Source organism: Taudactylus pleione, unplaced genomic scaffold (genome assembly GCF_031769625.1).
Source record: "Taudactylus pleione unplaced genomic scaffold, aTauple2 ptg000533l, whole genome shotgun sequence".
Classification (NCBI taxonomy): domain Eukaryota; kingdom Metazoa; phylum Chordata; class Amphibia; order Anura; family Myobatrachidae; genus Taudactylus; species Taudactylus pleione.
This window is the reverse complement of record NW_028284935.1, coordinates 4,753,712-4,773,277: the sequence shown is the minus strand read 5'-3', so window position 1 is coordinate 4,773,277 and position 19,566 is coordinate 4,753,712. Positions and strand designations below refer to the sequence as shown.

At 45.6% G+C, this 19,566-nt stretch overlaps 1 protein-coding gene across 2 annotated transcripts in view; it reads left to right on the top strand.

Moving 5' to 3' along the window:
- Positions 1-246: 246 nt before the first annotated feature.
- The window catches only part of ATRN (attractin), a 205,044-nt gene continuing 185,724 nt past the window's right edge, over positions 247-19,566 (top strand). For both annotated transcript variants that reach the window (XM_088450887.1, XM_088450888.1), the window contains exon 1: positions 247-546. In XM_088450887.1, coding sequence (XP_088307013.1) covers positions 371-546 — 176 coding nt within the window. In that variant the 5' untranslated portion in view covers positions 247-370. The remainder of the gene's footprint in view (positions 547-19,566) is intronic.

Below are 19,566 nucleotides of genomic sequence, written 5' to 3'. Positions count from 1 at the left end.
ATGGAGAGTGGGTACAGTATAACACAGGAGGATGGAGAGTGGGTACAGTATAACACAGGAGGATGGAGAGTGGGTACAGTATAACACAGGAGGATGGAGTGTGGGTACAGTATAACACAGGGATACAGGAGGATGGAGAGTGGGTACAGTATAAGACAGGGATACAGGAGGATGGAGGAGGCGGGGCCTGCCCTTACTGGATTACAGGTCGCCATGGTGACGGGGCAGACCATGTGGCGGCAGCCGGCAGGGGTGTTCCCGGGCTGATGGTAGCGGCAGGCCACGCCCCCTCTCAGGCCTGTGTGTCTGGCTGCAGCAGTGACGGCGGCTCCTGTACAGGAGGAGGACACAGGCGGACACTAGGAGAGACATGCCGGCCGCGGGCCCCCTGCTGCTGCTCCTGCTGTGCCAGCTCTCCCAGGGGATCAGCGTGAGCGAGTGCGAGAAGCCGTGTATCAACGGGGTCTGTGCGGCGGCCACCAACCAGTGTGTGTGCGACCCGGGCTGGACCGGAGAGCAGTGCCAGCACTGCGGGGGCCGCTTTGAGTGAGTGCGGGATGGGGGGAGCTATGTCATACTCTGTGTGTATACTACTGTGTGCCCTGCCTGGTGTATATATACAGTGTGCCCTGCCTGGTGTATATATACAGTGTGCCCTGCCTGGTGTCTATATACAGTGTGCCCTGCCTGGTGTCTATACTACTGTGTGCCCTGCCTGGTGTATATACTACTGTGTGCCCTGCCTGGTGTATATACAGTGTGCCCTGCCTGGTGTATATATACAGTGCGCCCTGCCTGGTGTCTATATACTGTGCGCCCTGCCTGGTGTCTATATACTGTGCGCCCTGCCTGGTGTCTATATACTGTGCGCCCTGCCTGGTGTCTATATACTGTGCGCCCTGCCTGGTGTCTATATACTGTGCGCCCTGCCTGGTGTCTATATACTGTGCGCCCTGCCTGGTGTCTATATACTGTGCGCCCTGCCTGGTGTCTATATACTGTGCGCCCTGCCTGGTGTCTATATACTGTGCGCCCTGCCTGGTGTCTATATACTGTGCGCCCTGCCTGGTGTCTATATACTGTGCGCCCTGCCTGGTGTCTATATACTGTGCGCCCTGCCTGGTGTCTATATACTGTGCGCCCTGCCTGGTGTCTATATACTGTGCGCCCTGCCTGGTGTCTATATACTGTGCGCCCTGCCTGGTGTCTATATACTGTGCGCCCTGCCTGGTGTCTATATACTGTGCGCCCTGCCTGGTGTCTATATACTGTGCGCCCTGCCTGGTGTCTATATACTGTGCGCCCTGCCTGGTGTCTATATACTGTGCGCCCTGCCTGGTGTCTATATACTGTGCGCCCTGCCTGGTGTCTATATACTGTGCGCCCTGCCTGGTGTCTATATACTGTGCGCCCTGCCTGGTGTCTATATACTGTGCGCCCTGCCTGGTTTATATGCTACAGTGTGCCCTGCTTGGTGTATATGCTGTGTGGTGGGCATATGCTCTGAGTAATATAGTACCATGCTGGCTGTGTATGATTACAAGTGTAACACTTTGCCTTATTGTGTGTGTTTATGCTATGTAATTCTGTGTTTGTACTATATAATTTGTTATATTGTGTCTGCCATATGTGGTGTTAGTATTTATAGTTTTATGCTATGTACTACTTCATCTGTGATATAGGCCTTATATTGTTCTATACTGTGTGCGCGCTTTATGGTATACCGTGTGAGTGCATACGCACATGCTTTGTACCGTGTGGTATTTTGTGAGCATGTGATGCTAAGTAGCCTTTTATATTGTGTGTACATGTCACATGGAAGCTACGTTATTGTGTGTTATGACTGTGTACATACGTATTTATACATTGTATAAACCGTAAGTGATCCTGTAACCGTGAATGGGAGCATGTAATGCATGTGGATGAGAGGCGCAGAGAGGGGTGAGCTGGGAAATATAATTGAGACTTGAGCAGATTTGCGTTCTAGTTTATGGCCTTGGCGTTAGGAGAATGTTGTATTTTGTGTTGGGTCCGGTAAAATGTAAGGACTGACATAGCGGAGCAGGTGTAGAAGAAAGTTTGCTAAAGGGACATGTATGAGATGTCTCTGACACTCAGGGCCTTGACACTTGGTTCTCACTGGACTATCCACTTAGTGTTGGAAAGATAAGTGACTGAGATTTTCCAAACGCTGAACAAATTCATAGTCCATCCTCTGCGTAATCTGAATGCGTTTGTCTTCCGATGAGCTGCCCGTCATACTGCATGTACAGTAATATACTGAATATAACACTGTAATCTCTGGTGTTGGTTGGTGAATGGGTTCTGTGTCTTGCTATGGCACGAGTATGGCGGATGAGGGATTTCAGCCCTTTAGTTGATGGTGTACTGTGAATTTTGAAGGGAACATATATTACCTATAGTACTGCTTCTCATGCGTGTGACCGTGTGAGGAGCTCGGCGCACAAGGATGTGCCTTGGCTTGTATTGTCCCCCCTGTGAATGCACCATGTAAGTTTATTTACCGTCATTTTTGAGCAAAATGTGTCTCATTCAAAAAGTTGGAGAAGGCAAATGTTGCACCTTAAGCGCGTTCCTTGTCATAAACTAGTTATTGGGGACCTCATGTTGTTCTGTATCATAACATTGGGCTCCATTCAATTCAACGCAAATTGAATAGCATCGGGAATGAGCTCCCGGAGCTATTAAAATTCTGCGTGCTGTTAGGTCGGGGAATGCCCATTCTCCCGACCCTCGTGCCTTTAAACAGGGTGTTTAGTCGCGAGAACGGGCATTCTCCAACTAAACTTCCCGGCGCGATGCTATTTCCGCTGCACTAAGGGCAGAAAACGCCATCGCACCTGTACCTTTGTGGGATTGCTGCTCGCATCCCAGGAGTGATGCGAGCAGAAATCCCTAGTCGGGCTTAGCAGCGCGCTGAATTGAATAGCTCCGGGAGCTCATTCCCTGCGCTATTCAATTTGCATTGAGTTGAATGGAGCCCATTGTGTCAAGACGTTATCACGTTCCCAGGCTATTGGGGAAAATGGGATCAGTGTCCAGTAAAAAGATAGATGTAACTAATTAGATACTTACATAGTACCTAGAAATATAAATCCATATATACAGTACCCCCTTATGTAGTGCCCCCGGTATTGGTGCCCACTCCCCTGTGCAGTACTTACCTCTTTTCAACCTGGGAATCACTGCCACATAGAGGCTGCCTGCCGCTGACTGGATCCAACTAGATCCAGGAGGCGCCTCACGTTGGCCTCTGAAGCGATCAGGGACTACTTTAGCCTCTGATCTCTTCAGAGACCAGCGTTCCCAGTCGCCGCAGCAAGTTGGTTGCGATCTACTGGCGGGAGCTACCGGTAGATCGCGATCTACGCCATGGCCGGCCCTGATGTAGACACTATTGACCTTATTACAGTATCTCCCTTGTAGCACTGAGCATCTGTCCCACAGATGCACCTTCAGGTCACCTGCCCTTGGCGAGCACTATAAATACATCCCACTCAGCCTCCTGTGTGATCACTATAGACAGTCATGTAAATGGTGCGTTTCATATTAGATACATTATGAGAACAGGATGAAGTGCATACACGAATGATTCCCTAAATAGCTTTAAGTAATAGGCCATCAGACCCCAGACGAGGCAGTAATGCATGTAGCGTGATTATCTCCCAGCCTCGGGACAGTCACTTAGGCTCACAATTTGATGCTTCTGTAAATAAGTCGCAATGATGTTACAGCATCACAGAATTAATGTATCCTATAGTACTGTGTATAGGGAAGCTCTTATCTGTAGAGTAGTTGAAGGATTCGGGGATTAGTGCTCCACTTGTTAGGAGATGTAGTCAGTGTATTCAATGGATGTCAAAAAAATAGTTACTGGTGACCTCAATCTCACAATCACAGGTGTAAATAAAGGCCCCCATACATCAGCAATTGATTGATCACCTGAAATGTGAAGGTGTAAGGACACCTGTACATCAGCATCTATTGTGTTATCTCTGTCACTACAAGACGCGGCTTCTAGAATTGATTTAACACTTCCACCATGGCAGAATATTGGGTTGTGGGGTGTATGAGCAGTGCCCTAAGCCTCGGGGCTTGGATTGAACACGTGTGATATTTACAGTCCTGACGGCAGGTTGTCGTTGTCCTGTTTTTCACTAATTATGCCTCATTTGTGCCTGTCCCTGTAATATAACTTCAAGATCATTCTTAAATATTAAAAACATAGGGGGCTGCATGTTCTAGCACAGTTTTTCTCAAAATCCGTCCTCCTGGACCCACAAACAGGTCATGTTTTCCAGGTCGACCAGCAGGTGCACAGGTGTATTCTGTACTCCACAGGGGGAGCTAATTAATTCTCTTGTGAGACTTGGAAAACATGCACTGTTTGGTGTACTTGGTACCGAGCTCCAGAACCTGTTTTAGCTTCTTGTTGTGTATTATTGGGTGTTAAGGCCTTGAACTGGCTGCTGTGTGTCAGGTTTAACTTTGTGAACTGTCATCTATTAACGTGAGTTTGTCTGCACCGGACTTGTATTTGTGGTCTGCCTAGAACTAAACTACAAATTGTGCCTCATTCCCCAGTGATGTTTCTAGCTTGAAAATTAATAGTGTAATGTGCTGGCTGGTAGGAGATGACTTGTAATATGGTAACAGGCTGGCTGGTAGGAGATGACATGTAATATAGTAATATACTAGCTAGTAGGATATGTGATGTGGGGTGACCTAACGAAGAATGGGCCTGTGGATCTAAATACACTGCAGAATGCCGGATCTCCTATCATCATGATGGGTATGGACAACTTACATACCACTTACCGCCAGAAGTTAGATATGACCTATAAAGTTATAATATGAACCATTCATCGTTCAGTGTTCTCCTGAGTCTTGCTGCAGATGTAGTAGATAGTGAAGTGTTACCTGCCCTCTGCATTAGGGAGCGGTAACCTGTGTCCCTAATTGGATCTATTTTAAGGAAAAAGGAAAACCTGAGGCTGCAGTCATTTGTGTTGCTGTGATGTCACTGCCCCTATATACAGTAATGGACTGTGTATTGGTTGATTCAGTGTAAATCAGCCCAGCTATCAGTCACTCTATCTGTAGTGATGCATAGCATGGGGAACATGTATATGTAATCCAGGTATTTTGTTTGTTGGAGGCACCTAATATTTCCTGCCATCCCCATGTGTTGTGAGTTTCCTCATATGACTGTTATGTGCCTGGGCTGAGTGTATGTCCACCTGTACATCAGTCACCTCCATAGCAATACAATATACAGCCGAGGTTCCTCCTTTGTTATAGCTAGAGTGTGTTCTATGCTCAGTGCTGCACAATATTTACACTTTCATGTATTGGGGGGGCATTCAGTGCAATGTTGAATCGCATCAGGAATGAGTTCCCGTAGCTGTTCAATTGACAGCGCTATTAGTGAGCAGAAATCCGACTAAACTAGTGTTGCGATGCTGATTTCAGGCTTAGCGGTTGTGCTAACATCATCGCGGTAGGCACTTTTAACACCCGGCTTAAGGCGCGGTTTTCTGCATCATTCGTCTTAAGTGCAGGGTGCAATGGGGATAATTGAATAGCTTCGGGGACTCATTCCCAGTGCTATTCAAGTCGCACTGATTGATTTGACCTCCCCCCATTGACTGATTATTCCTATCCACAATATTTACCACTAAAACATAATCTATGTTCTTAAACCAATATGGAGGGGGAACTCAAAACTGTCTGCATCACAGGTTTGCTCTGTACTCCTCAGAGGTGCGCAAGAAAACATGCCATGCTGTGGCTACCATCACCGGCCAATGTGTTAAATTGAATCCCCCCACCCCTTTTCCACAATATCTGGTACAGCTCTAGAGCCTGATAATGGCGTGATGAGAAGCCGGCTTGTGGGGTTTGATGGGGCCTGATGAGCGTGTCTTGTATTCAGGAGGGTGCTTCCGCTGCAGCACATAATGTAACCTATTATCTCTTCCTTATTAGACTAAATATTGAGGACAATGAAGATATATTTTCCTTTGCTCCTTAAGAGGTAGTTTGAGGTTAAAGTAATAATCCACGGTATCAAAATAACTCGTTCTCCTAGAAGGCTGCAATCGCCATTACTTGTGGCTCTGTACAAATCTCTGAGACTCTATGCTATTTATACGGTATAGAGTGTTGTGTTCCCAAGAGCTTACATTCTGGAGGAGCTAATGGATGGCCTGCAGGTGTGGAATGGGCTGGCTATAGAAGGGTTCGTGGACGTTGTTTGCCAGCATAAAGTTTACAGCTCTGTTGCTTCTTTCTCTGAGTGTTAGTTCCTCCAAGAGAGAGTTCTGCTATTCATATGGCATTTATATGTTTCCATTACAGCGGTTATCAGATTAATCATACAGTAGGGTGTAGCAGCAGTGGACGTTGACCGTTTTATCACGCGTTTAGTGAGTTTATGACTGTCCTTGTCAGAGTATTGCGTATTTGTATTTGTCATTGCTTTGTGCTTTTTTTTTTTTTAGTATGAGAGGTATGACTTATTACCCGCAGAACATGGTGTTACCCACAGCCTACACTCGCGTGCTATGTTTCTCGGGGCGACCAGAATGACTGGCCTGCTGATTACAGTAGTATTTTCTGTGTGGTTATGGGCACTTGGTGTAGATTACATAGTTTATTATAAGTTCCTAAACTAACCCCACTTGCTGTCACTTGAAGCCAGCCAGCCACAGAACCTGTGTAATTCATGAGTATCCCGGTGTAAAGGGATAGTATGGCCTATTTGTAATGCTCGTCTTACACTCAAAGGCATTGACATGCTGTGGCGTACCAGTATAACACATTACTTCCTGTCCCTGTAGAGGTGTGAGGGAGAACTTGCCATATTGACAATACTGTAAATGACCGATATGAGCGCAGCCACGCAATGCCCTACGGAAAATCTCTTCAAATTCGATGCCCCAAAGTTCAGGAAAGCTCCATCACAAACTCAGATGTGCAGCGTTGATGTAACTACAGCATCGGTGCTGAGGTCTAGGAAAAGGTGGTACTGAGTACATATATAGTATACACATACATACCACTGTAATTGGTATTACTGCCTCACAGCACTGGGGTCATGGGTTCAATTCTAACCGCGGCCCTATCGGTGTGGAGTTTGTATGTTCTCACTGTGTGCTTCCTCTGTGTGTTCCGGTTTCCTCCTTCACTCGAAAACCGTACTGGTAGGTTAATTGGCCGCTGACAAAATAAAGCCGAGCATGTAGATACTCTCTGTAAAGCGCTTTGCAATGTATAAGCGCTATATAGAAAATCTGTTCAGAAATATATATACATGCATGTGTAAGTGCAGTTTTATATTTAGACCGTTTCAAACGGATCACTACTGTTTTTTAATGATATCAATACTTATGCGACACAGACATGATGGGGGGAATTCAATTTGTTTTTCTGGGGAATTAAAGTGTTACTCCGATTGGGTGCGAGTGCCCCGGGCGGCTTGATTTCTGCTTTCAGTGTCCTATGGTGAGGAGCAGCAGTCCTCAGTCTGTGCTGTTTTGGCGCGCTACACGGTACTTTGGACAGGTTAAGCTGCTGCACGCTTAAACCTGGTGCATTTCGGCACGATAACCGCAGCACTCACAACCTATTGGAGCGATTGAACAGCTCCATTGGATACCCAGTGCTGACGGGCACCTAAACAATTAAATTCGCCCCGATCAGTGAGCGTTTTCAGCTGCTTTCGCTAAGGGGCAGTTTCAATTTAGTGCGCTGTTGATGGTGCCTGGAAGGAGCTTCCGGAGCTATTCAATTCACCGCGCTGTTATGGCGGCAAAATGATTTTTTTCTCGCACCCCCCTGAGGGTGTCAGGAGAAATCATATTAAAGTGCCAGCTGCGAGGCTGTTTTCCGGCTTAGCGCTGCGCTAGCAGCCTCGCGGCCGGCACTTTAGTCCGAGAATGCCGGTTCTCACGCCTAAACACCCAGGTTGTCGCGAGAACTGGCATTCTCCAACTTAAGTGATTTGTTGTCGGACTAAACTGATAGGTGAATAGAATAAGCTCCGAAACCAACTTCCCTGCGCTATTCACCTCGCTCCTAATTGAATCGCCCTAGTTTAACAGCATGGCATTGTGGGGAAAAAAAACACAGCGCTAATATGTATATGTCATTTATTACAGTTTAGGTATGGTGCTCCAGGTTATGGGTGTGAGGGAGCCATTGTCCAGTAAACGGTAAATCCTAAGCATCGTGGATTCGCGCGTAACCAGTGTGTAATAGGCAATGGGGCCTGTAACGCGGGTCTCGGTCGATTTATTGAGCTGCAAGTTACTTTTGCAGAGAGGCGTCCATATGTAACCTCTGTAGAACAGTGTCACGCCTCGCCTGTAACATACGGCCTGTCACACCTGTGACATACGGCCTGTCACGCCTCGCCTGTAACATCCGCCCCAGCAGCACAGGCTACTTATATCATACATTTACTCCCATGTCCTACGTATACACTAAACACACACAGAAGTGGTGCTTTGCCTCATGTCTCTTATATGGTGTATTAGTGCAGACTGGTTAGGGTGCGTTCAGTGTAAAAAGGTAAAAGGGGCTTGGTTGCATTACCTCTAATGGCTGTTGCTGCTTATTGCAGGATTAGGTTGTTTAAATAACCTTCTATGTTTTAGAAGAGGTCTATTGCTGCCATTTGTAAGTAGGAGGGATAGTTACATGTCATCACCTATACTATGCCATTCACCCAAGTGCTCCTTTTCTCTCATTCTATAATTTCCCATTTATAGCTTCTTTTTTTTGTTTTCCTTTTCTTGTTTGTTCCCGTTCAGTTGTATATGTGCTCTACACGGACTGTAACGTGCTCTCTGCATGTACAGGAATTGTGTACATATCAGAGTATTTTCATGCCTGAAAACCTTGCAGTGACTTTGCCATATCATGCACTTGCATGGGGATCGTTCCCGCAAGTCACTGGGACTTATTAGTGGTTTGTCTTTGGGAGCGTGGGCTAGGTATGTGGCATCTGCAGGGGTGCAGGCTGTAACCTGTTGTGATTTGGAAATGGCGACGTGAATTCAACTACTTATGTATCCGGGGACAATAATGAGCTTTATCTTTGCTGATGAGATTATTTCATTTGTAACACCAAAGGGTAGTCGGTCACTTTTAGACACAAAGTTTGTGACATACTTTATTCCTCTCTCATTAAGGCTCTAAATACGGTTTATAGTTACCGACTTGTCATTTTGTGGTTTGTGTATATGTTTATTTTATCTTGCTGCTGCACTTATGTGTACATGTGTTAAGTGTTTTAGGGTGATACCATCTGATGTAACTTATTAGTATAGAGTGGCAGGGAGCAGCGATTTAGTTCCCAGACAGTGTAACGGTACACATCACCACTATAGGCCTCACGCTGCTACATCCCGGGTACCATAGGCCTTCAAATCCCAGTGACGTGCGTGCAGATCTCTCAGAGATCTGGTGTCGCAACATTGCTGATTTTCCTTGCGCACCGGCACGTGGGTGCTGGGCATAAAACGAGCAGTGTTACCGTTGCGATGAGCTACTATTACGAGCGTTCCGTGTGTAACACTGCTCCAATTACCTTTGCAGAAAAGGTGCCAGTTCAATTAGAAGCAATGTGCCACTGAGCAGTGTTTGGTGGCACACCTGTCTGCCTTGTACAGTAGGCTCTACACCGCTAATTTTCCTGTGCGTCTCTGTGGGCTGCCAGGAAAAACTACCAATGTCGCCGGTCGCGGTGTACTGTTCGCGGAACTGCATATTGCAGAGCCGAGCCGCTAACTGAATTGCCCCACTAAGTTAATGCAGCAACAGAAAATGTAATTAGTATTTGCTTTTTAATGTCCTTGCTATGGTTCATGAGCAGCATTTTCGGCTACGACACCCTCCAGTGAGACGTCGCCATATGCAAAGTGATCAAGTTCTCTATTAGGGCAGTAAGAGCTTGGCGGACATTACTTATTTTGGCCCGTATTCACTTCCCGGCGAGAAAGACGGAATCCGCGAAAGAGTATCACGGATGACATCATCTCACCAGGCGGAAGCTTTTTGCCGTATTCCATTGCAAACACTTTTTGCGTGCACGCGAAAACGTAATGCAGTGTAATAGGCGAAAAGGATTTGCCTATGCATAGGTGTCGGAGAAAAGTGCAAAAACGTTATTTAGGGGTGCAAAGGTGGGGAAACCACTCTTGGGACAGCCCCCCAAAGGGTAACTGCGTCAAGTCCTAAGAAAAATAGCGGAACACCCCAAAAATTACTTTGAAAAACGACAAACTTAAAGTAGCGAAATAAACTTTTGGGGGATCTGCAAGTAGGGATGAGGTGTTATTTTGGAAGCAGAAGGGACGTTTTTTATGTGTTTTTAAATAACAAATTAGCGACTTTTAAATATGCTTCCCCCCCATTTTCAAGTACCCCAAATAAGAGTACTTATTTTCACGCTAAAAATAAGCAAAAAGCTATTCACCACTTCATCAAAGGCGCTAATTTAAAGCAATTGCCAGCACTTAAGTACCCCAAATATCTTCAGTAGAGCTAATCGGGGACATCTATATTGATCCCCAATGTTAGTGCATCTTTTGGGGGGCATCAGGCTGACTTCTCCATTTTTGTCAGCACTTTCCGTTCCGTAAGTTTCGCCGGGTAGTGGTTTCGCGTCCTATGGAATTGAATACGGCGAATCGCGGGGACGCGCGACAAGTTTCCGCACCCAAAACACGTGATGTAGGCGAAATGTCCGGCAAGCGGAAAAGTGTCGCTGGTGCGAAACGGATTGAATACGGACCTTTATTGGAACATTTATTATTTTTACTTCAACCATCTGTGATGGTGGTACTACCACCACCACCTTCTGTGGGCAGAATAACCGGGGACCCTGAGGACTGTGGTCTTCCCATCTTCCTTTGTAATGCGCCACCCAGCAATGTCCTCATTCCGTCTGTCAGGTACACAGATCAGCCCTTTGTCTGTCCCAATACACTCCAGTGTCCAAAACAATAATCTAAACTATTTAAAAAAAAAACATTTCAATGTAAAATACCTATTTGATACTTGTTTTAATAGACTTACCCATACGGAAGCGAATCCAGCTGCCTGTGAGGGTTATCGATAGCGATATAAAGTCAATGCTATAAAATGATAGCTAGAAGCTGATTGGTTGCTATGGGAACGCCTATACATGTCCTCTTTAGAAGATTTGATACATCCCCTCCAGTATTCTTATACTGTGTATAGGGCTACCTATGTTTAGAAGTCCTGCTGTGCTATACCTGATTAACAAGTTTTATTTCCTTTTGTTATTGCTGTTCTGCAACATTCTTATATTCTTATGCGTGACTTTAGTATGTAGCGGTATGTAAGCTTTTTATTTTTATGTGGTATCTGCCTATTTTTAGCCTCTGAAATGCTCTCTCCAGTGTGCAACTTGGAAATGACTGTAACTCATACTTATTTATGTGGAAGTCGTGCCGCCTCATACAGTCACTGCGAAGAGCACTGCTAACCAGTTTAATTCATAGGGAACAGCTATATACAGATAACGGCAGTGCCGCCTCCTAATACACACTGTGAGGAGCACTGCTGCACCATTCCATAAAGGAGGGGAATGTCGGTAACGGCATTGAGCGCACCCCTGCCAGGGACACTCTAGAGGATGTTGCTCATGAAGCAAATCGTCTAGTGCAGGGGTCTTCAACCTTTTGGCCCTCCAGCTGCTGTGAAACTACAGATCCCAGGATGCCCTGCCACAGTTTCAGCATGCTGTTGTATCAAAACAGTGGCAGGGCATGCTGGGATGTGTAGTTCCACAGCAGCTAGAGGGCCAAAGGTTGAAGACCCCCTGGTCTAGTGTGTATACCCCATTACTGTCACTGAGAACCCTGCAACAATTATTTAAGTATCATTTAGTACATTTCACTGATGTTACAGGATGATCTAAAAAAACCATAAAATTCCGGCAGGTATTCTGGATAGCAGATCCTGTTCCTGTGTAGGGTTTAGTGGGGCCCATAAATGTTTTTTCATGATCATTTAAAAAAAAAAAAAAAGCAAAAGAGAACCTAAAATAGCTCTGTGCGTCTATAATATCTATATAATAATTCTGTCCCGTCTCATGCATGCGCAGTGGAAGCCAGGGCATGTGTGGTCTGTCCGGTGGTGCCCAGGGAGATTGGACAGACTTTAGCCAGAGAGAGGGAGAGTCGCCCCAGTACAGGGTATGGGACAGCGCAGCAGAGAGGGGACGGAGCCGGGGGGCAGCCTGTGGTGACTCTGGTCCCTTTTACTAATGTTGAATAAAAGAAGGGAGATATAGTAGGTGCTTTGGTGATATGGATTCAAGATATACAGGGTACCTGTCACAAGGCTTGGTGAATATAATCCTATTGAGCAGGTATGTGTCCAGGTCTTAGTCCCTGTTAATTATCCCATCTGGTCATAGGAATGTTCCCAACATAGGCAATGCAATCACAGGAGGGTTCCCAGCATCGGAGGGCACAAAGGGCCTATATTGTACACTAATGTTGGAGCGTTTGCGTACGCAGCTGCTATGCGAAAATATGCAGATGTCGCAGACGACGAGAGATGTATTAAAGCTTCCCACCAGCGACTTTGCAAATACAAGCATTTGCGTACAAAGCCGCTTCATCGGTCCCAGATCATGAGATTATCGCAGTCCTGTGTAAGCCTATGGTCCCAAAAAGCGACCACGGGAACAGTGTCATATTTCTTGGCTATGGGATCGCAGATGCAGGGAGTGACACGTGCCTGAAATGGTTGCGACACACCTGCGTTCCTTGAAAACACCATTACCTCTCCGTAATGCTCCCTGGCGGTCAGTCACCGCATGCGCGGTTTACAGATAATCACTCAACTCCGTAAACATTGGCAATACGTACAAAGTCCGCTGATCTCATTCTCTGTCCCCTCTGCAGTCCTGTTAGTGAGGACGCTACTGTATCTGGTGTAACCATAGCAGGAAGCTGTGCATTATATATAGTGTAAGGAGCAGGGTCATCCTGACTGTATCAGGTAGTGATGGGGACACCAGTCACACAGATACAGGGAGCTGTGCATTATATATAGTGTAAGGAGCAGGGCCATCCTGACTGCATCAGGTAGTGATGGGGACACCAGTCACACAGATACAGGGAGCTGTGTATTATATATAGTGTAAGGAGCAGGGTCATCCTGACTGTATCAGGTAGTGATGGGGGGACACCAGTCACACAGATACAGGGAGCTGTGTATTATATATAGTGTAAGGAGCAGGGTCATCCTGACTGCATCAGGTAGTGATGGGGACACCAGTCACACAGATACAGGGAGCTGTGTATTATATATAGTGTAAGGAGCAGGGTCATCCTGACTGTATCAGGTAGTGATGGGGACACCAGTCACACAGATACAGGAAGCTGTGCATTATATATAGTGTAAGGAGCAGGGTCATCCTGACAGCATCAGGTAGTGATGGGGGCACCAGTCACACAGATACAGGGAGCTGTGTATTATATATAGTGTAAGGAGCAGGGTCATCCTGACTGCATCAGGTAGTGATGGGGACACCAGTCACACAGATACAGGGAGCTGTGTATTATATATAGTGTAAGGAGCAGGGTCATCCTGACTGTATCAGGTAGTGATGGGGGGACACCAGTGACACAGATACAGGGAGCTGTGTATTATATATAGTGTAAGGAGCAGGGTCATCCTGACTGTATCAGGTAGTGATGGGGACACCAGTCACACAGATACAGGGAGCTGTGTATTATATATAGTGTAAGGAGCAGGGTCATCCTGACTGCATCAGGTAGTGATGGGGGGACACCAGTGACACAGATACAGGGAGCTGTGTATTATATATAGTGTAAGGAGCAGGGTCATCCTGACTGCATCAGGTAGTGGTGGGGGCACCAGTCACACAGATACAAGAAGCTGTGTATTATATATAGTGTAAGGAGCAGGGTCATCCTGACTGTATCAGATAGTGATGGGGGGACACCAGTCACACAGATACAAGAAGCTGTGTATTATATATAGTGTAAGGAGCAGGGTCATCCTGACTGCATCAGGTAGTGGTGGGGACACCAGTCACACAGATACAAGAAGCTGTGTATTATATATAGTGTAAGGAGCAGGGTCATCCTGACTGCATCAGGTAGTGGTGGGGGCACCAGTCACACAGATACAAGAAGCTGTGTATTATATATAGTGTAAGGAGCAGGGTCATCCTGACTGCATCAGATAGTGATGGGGACACCAGTGACACAGATACAGGAAGCTGTGTATTATATATAGTGTAAGGAGCAGGGTCATCCTGACAGCATCAGGTAGTGATGGGGGACACCAGTGACACAGATACAGGGAGCTGTGCATTATATATAGTGTAAGGAGCAGGGTCATCCTGACAGCATCAGGTAGTGATGGGGGACACCAGTGACACAGATACAGGGAGCTGTGCATTATATATAGTGTAAGGAGCAGGGTCATCCTGACTGTATCAGATAGTGATGGGGAGGTCACCAGTCACACAGATACAGGAAGCTGTGCATTATATATAGTGTAAGGAGCAGGGTCATCCTGACTGTATCAGGTAGTGATGGAGGTCACCAGTCACACAGATACAGGAAGCTGTGCATTATATATAGTGTAAGGAGCAGGGTCATCCTGGCTGTATCAGGTAGTGATGGGGAGGTCACCAGTCACACAGATACAGGAAGCTGTGCATTATATATAGTGTAAGGAGCAGGGTCATCCTGACAGCATCAGGTAGTGATGGGGGCACCATTGACACAGATACAGGAAGCTGTGCATTATATATAGTGTAAGGAGCAGGGTCATCCTGACTGTATCAGATAGTGATGGGGAGGTCACCAGTCACACAGATACAGGAAGCTGTGCATTATATATAGTGTAAGGAGCAGGGTCATCCTGACTGCATCAGGTAGTGATGGGGGACACCAGTGACACAGATACAGGGAGCTGTGTATTATATATAGTGTAAGGAGCAGGGTCATCCTGACTGTATCAGGTAGTGATGGGGGGACACCAGTGACACAGATACAGGGAGCTGTGCATTATATATAGTGTAAGGAGCAGGGTCATCCTGACTGCATCAGGTAGTGATGGGGGGACACCAGTCACACAGATACAGGGAGCTGTGTATTATATATAGTGTAAGGAGCAGGGTCATCCTGACTGTATCAGGCAGTGATGGGGGGACACCAGTGACACAGATACAGGGAGCTGTGTATTATATATAGTGTAAGGAGCAGGGTCATCCTGACTGTATCAGGTAGTGATGGGGGGACACCAGTGACACAGATACAGGGAGCTGTGCATTATATATAGTGTAAGGAGCAGGGTCATCCTGACTGCATCAGGTAGTGATGGGGGGACACCAGTCACACAGATACAGGGAGCTGTGTATTATATATAGTGTAAGGAGCAGGGTCATCCTGACAGCATCAGGTAGTGATGGGGGGACACCAGTGACACAGATACAGGAAGCTGTGCATTATATATAGTGTAAGGAGCAGGGTCATCCTGACAGCATCAGGTAGTGATGGGGGCACCAGTCACACAGATACAGGGAGCTGTGTATTATATATAGTGTAAGGAGCAGGGCCATCCTGACTGCATCAGGTAGTGATGGGGGACACCAGTCACACAGATACAGGAAGATTGTGGCAATAAATACAAATCTATGTGATACAAAGTTATTACATCCAGTTTATTTTATTGCTTTATTACTGCTATAAATCTCTTGCATTATGATTATGGCCCATTTGTGCGGTAATATATATGAGCATAGCAATGTTGATGAGGGGAGGAGAACCTCTGATGCCTTAGTGCAGGTGCCCAGTCTCCCCGTGCTGTGCTGACGTCAGTACCATGTGTTCTCTCCTAGTCATCTGCCCTGCCTGTGTCCTGTCTCCCGGTGGTGGCTGTTATGTTCTGCTGACTCCAGCATCCAACATAAGGGCTTATAGTCCTGGCTTCATAGCACACGGCCATTATGGTATTTTAGGAAGGGGACGCATGCACCAAAGCAATTTATTTTATCCTTTATATTTGCCAAAGTCTCTGTACAAATGTATGATGAGTGCATCAAGGTAGATCTAGTGTTGAACTCAATTATCTCCTTAATAGATTTATATTTCATAGTGATGTTCCATGTCTACGTGTAGATAAATGTTTACTTTATTAATGAGAAGCTCAGATATTTGTGAAGATTGTTACACTTAAGCTGCATACACACACAACGATTTTTTGAACGTTTATCGTTAAACGATATCGTTTAACGATAATCGTTTGAAAAAATCGTTCACTTTCTGAGTCAAATGATGAACGATTATCGTTCATGCGCGTTCACGTTTGTAGTTTGTAGTTCAGTCAGACTTGTCAACTCAACGATTTTCAGTAAGGGAATATGCAAAAATCGTTTGTACTTCTAAAAAATCGTTCATTACATTTAAATGAACATAGTATAGGTGCATACACACTAGACGATATGCTCCCTGAGCGATATCGTCTAGTGTGTCCCCGGCAGGCTGTGCTCAATGTCGTTCATGACATTGAGCACAGCCGCTGAACGATATCATTAACGATATCGTTCAGCGCCGGGCTCTCTCCCCCATTCCCTGACATGCAGCAACCTGACGAGATCGTCAGGTTGGCCTGCATGTCAGCCCGATGAACGATGATGACGAACGACCCGCGGGAACGCGCGTCGTCGTCATCGTTCATCTTTTTGGGCTTAAAAATGAATCGTTATCGTTATCGTTCAGTCGTCCACTTTATCGCCCAGTGTGTACACACCTTTAAGCGCTTTGGATTAAAAGTGAGTTAGGACCCCTGGCCTAAAATCATCAGCCTGGCTGACCGCTGCCATAGTCCCCTTAAATGACCCAATTGCTTGTGTCCGACTTTTTAGGAAAATCGGATGTTAAGCCGCCCGTCTTTCCATGCCAGTCCCTGGCACAAGCCTGAGGTTTATTTGCAGGATTTCTATACTTTTTTTTTTTTAATTATCGATGTTTGCAAATAATATACACACAATTAAACTAGGCCAGAGCCACCCGAGTCTGACTGATTTGGGGGTGCTAATGCTTTGGACCTGGAGCCCCGGTGATTGGGTCTCTGGACTGTTGCCTTAGACCCCAGTCGTTTGGGTCTGGTGCTGGTCGTAAATATAGGGGGATCCCCACGTTTTTTTTTCCACCTGTATTTAAAACCAGAACTGGTCCCTGCAGCCTTGGGTTGGTTTCTAAAATACGGTGGAACTCTACACATTTTGTTCCCCATATTTTTAGAAACCACCACTGGCTGTCAAGCCTGGGGCTGGTTTGGCTTTTGGGGGGGGGAACCTTATGTCATTTTTTTTTTGTAAATTTTTCCCCCGTTTTTTTTACAGGATAAACAAAACGGGAATTTTCAGGAAACATTCAAGGGACCCCCCTAAAGATGTGTAGATACAGGGGATCACTATGGGTACCCCCATTTTTAACTCCTGAAGGAAGTCGGGGTCTCTAATAGCTGCGGCAGGCGCATAAATGCGGCTTTGAATAAGGTGATGCAGAAGAGCATTTAGAAGTTTTTTTAGGGTAACACTATCAAATTTGGGATACTTGAAAATGGGGTTCAGTATATTTTAAACTTGCTAAAGTGACTTAAAAAAATCGTGTCCAGTTCGCTAGTTTTTAACTTTGTCCCCCCAATTTTTTTTTTTACCCCAAATTCAAAGTTAATTTTTGGGGTGCCCTTAAGTGTTTTTTCAAAAATTTATGACAGTTTACCTTTGGGGGACTGTCTGAAAGCTGCACGGGGGTTCCCGCAACGTTGCACCCCAAAACCCCAATTCTGCACTTTTTAGCGCCTCCCATTCATAGGCGAAACTTTACCGCCTATTACATTGCATTGACTTTCCGCCTAGGCGGAAAGTCTTTTAAATTGAATACGGGGTAAAACCAAAACGGGCGATAATGACGTCATCGACGGTAAATTACCGCGGATCCGGACTTAACGCCTCAAATTGAATACGGCCCCTAGTATCTTTTTTTTTTTTTTTTTTGTGCATTGCTCTTTAGTAATATGTGACTGCAGGTGTATTTTGGATGCTGCTTTTTTTTTGCCAACATGTACAATATATGAATTATTTGCAACTATACTTACACTGGTGTGCTGGTATTTATTTCCGTTTCGTCCAGATGTTATGACCAAGCACCCGCCATTTTGATTATTATAAAGACTGCAATACTTGTGTGTGTGTGTGTGTGCGATATCTATCTATCTATCTATCTATCTATCTATCTATCTATCTATCTATCTATCTATCTATCTATCTATCTATCTATCTATCTATCTATCTCTGTTGAAGAGGTACTTTTGCAGTGACGGCACCCAGAACTTGACTGCACATTGATATGTGTATATATATATATATCTATCGTGGCGCCCTAGATTATCAGTATTGTTTTCACGGCTCTCCTAAGCCAAAAGTTTGTTATTGAGAAATTCTGATTTTTTTTTAGTGCGAAGTAAATTGTGCTGACCTGTCATCCTAATGGCGCATACACACGGTCAGATATCTCTTCAGATCTGAACGATAACGATTTTAAAAATGGTTCATATCTGAAAGAAAAATCTGACATGTGGGCAACAATGAATGATGAACGATGCGCGTTCCTGTTTGTCAGATAACGATATCTGACATCTGATGTGTTTGCAGTCAGTTTTGGACAATTTTCATTAATTTTTTTATTCATCTGACATATCTGACGGTGTGTATGCACCATTAGGGTCAGTTATGTAGTAGATGACAGGTTTGCGCTTTTGTTTGTACACATATTTACATTACATTCACCATAAAAAATTTGATGTGTTGCTGGACCTCCAACCTGAGGCTCCCCCTGCAAGTGTCCCGAGGCGCCCCAGGGTGCCACGGCGCGCAGTTTGGGAACCACTGCCTTAAGGCGAGAGCTGTGTTGATGACACTAACCCATAATAGTGAGGGTAGAGGAGATGAGCACCTTCATTGCTGTAGGGTGTAGTGTCAGACTTGTGCAATGATTCCCAGCATGGCATCTGTGTGTAGTAGTATTGGCCTAGACTCGGTAGGTGTGGCAGATTACTGAGACGTGAATTCTCTTTTTTGTTTACTTTTTTAACCCAGTTGTTTCTCTCTCTCTTTCTTCTCTGCCATGTGCAGCCTCCGGCTCTCTAGTAAACATTCCAGACATGTCTGTGAGGTTAATCTGCAGCTCCCTCCCTCATACTGCTTTCACTATGTGTGTGTGCTCTGCGGGTTGCACACAGAGCCTCTGGCATCACCGCTAGTACGCAAATCCCAGGAAAGTGTTGTTATCGAGTAACTTTACCTCTGTGGGGTTTAGGCAGGACTTGCATTGTACTTTTACCGCACTAATAACTTGGAAATAGGGAGCAGGTTAGATCTGGTGTTTAATGCAGATTCCCTAGTAACCCCACATGTAATGATATTTTTGGTACATAACTACAGCTTGGAGGGAATCA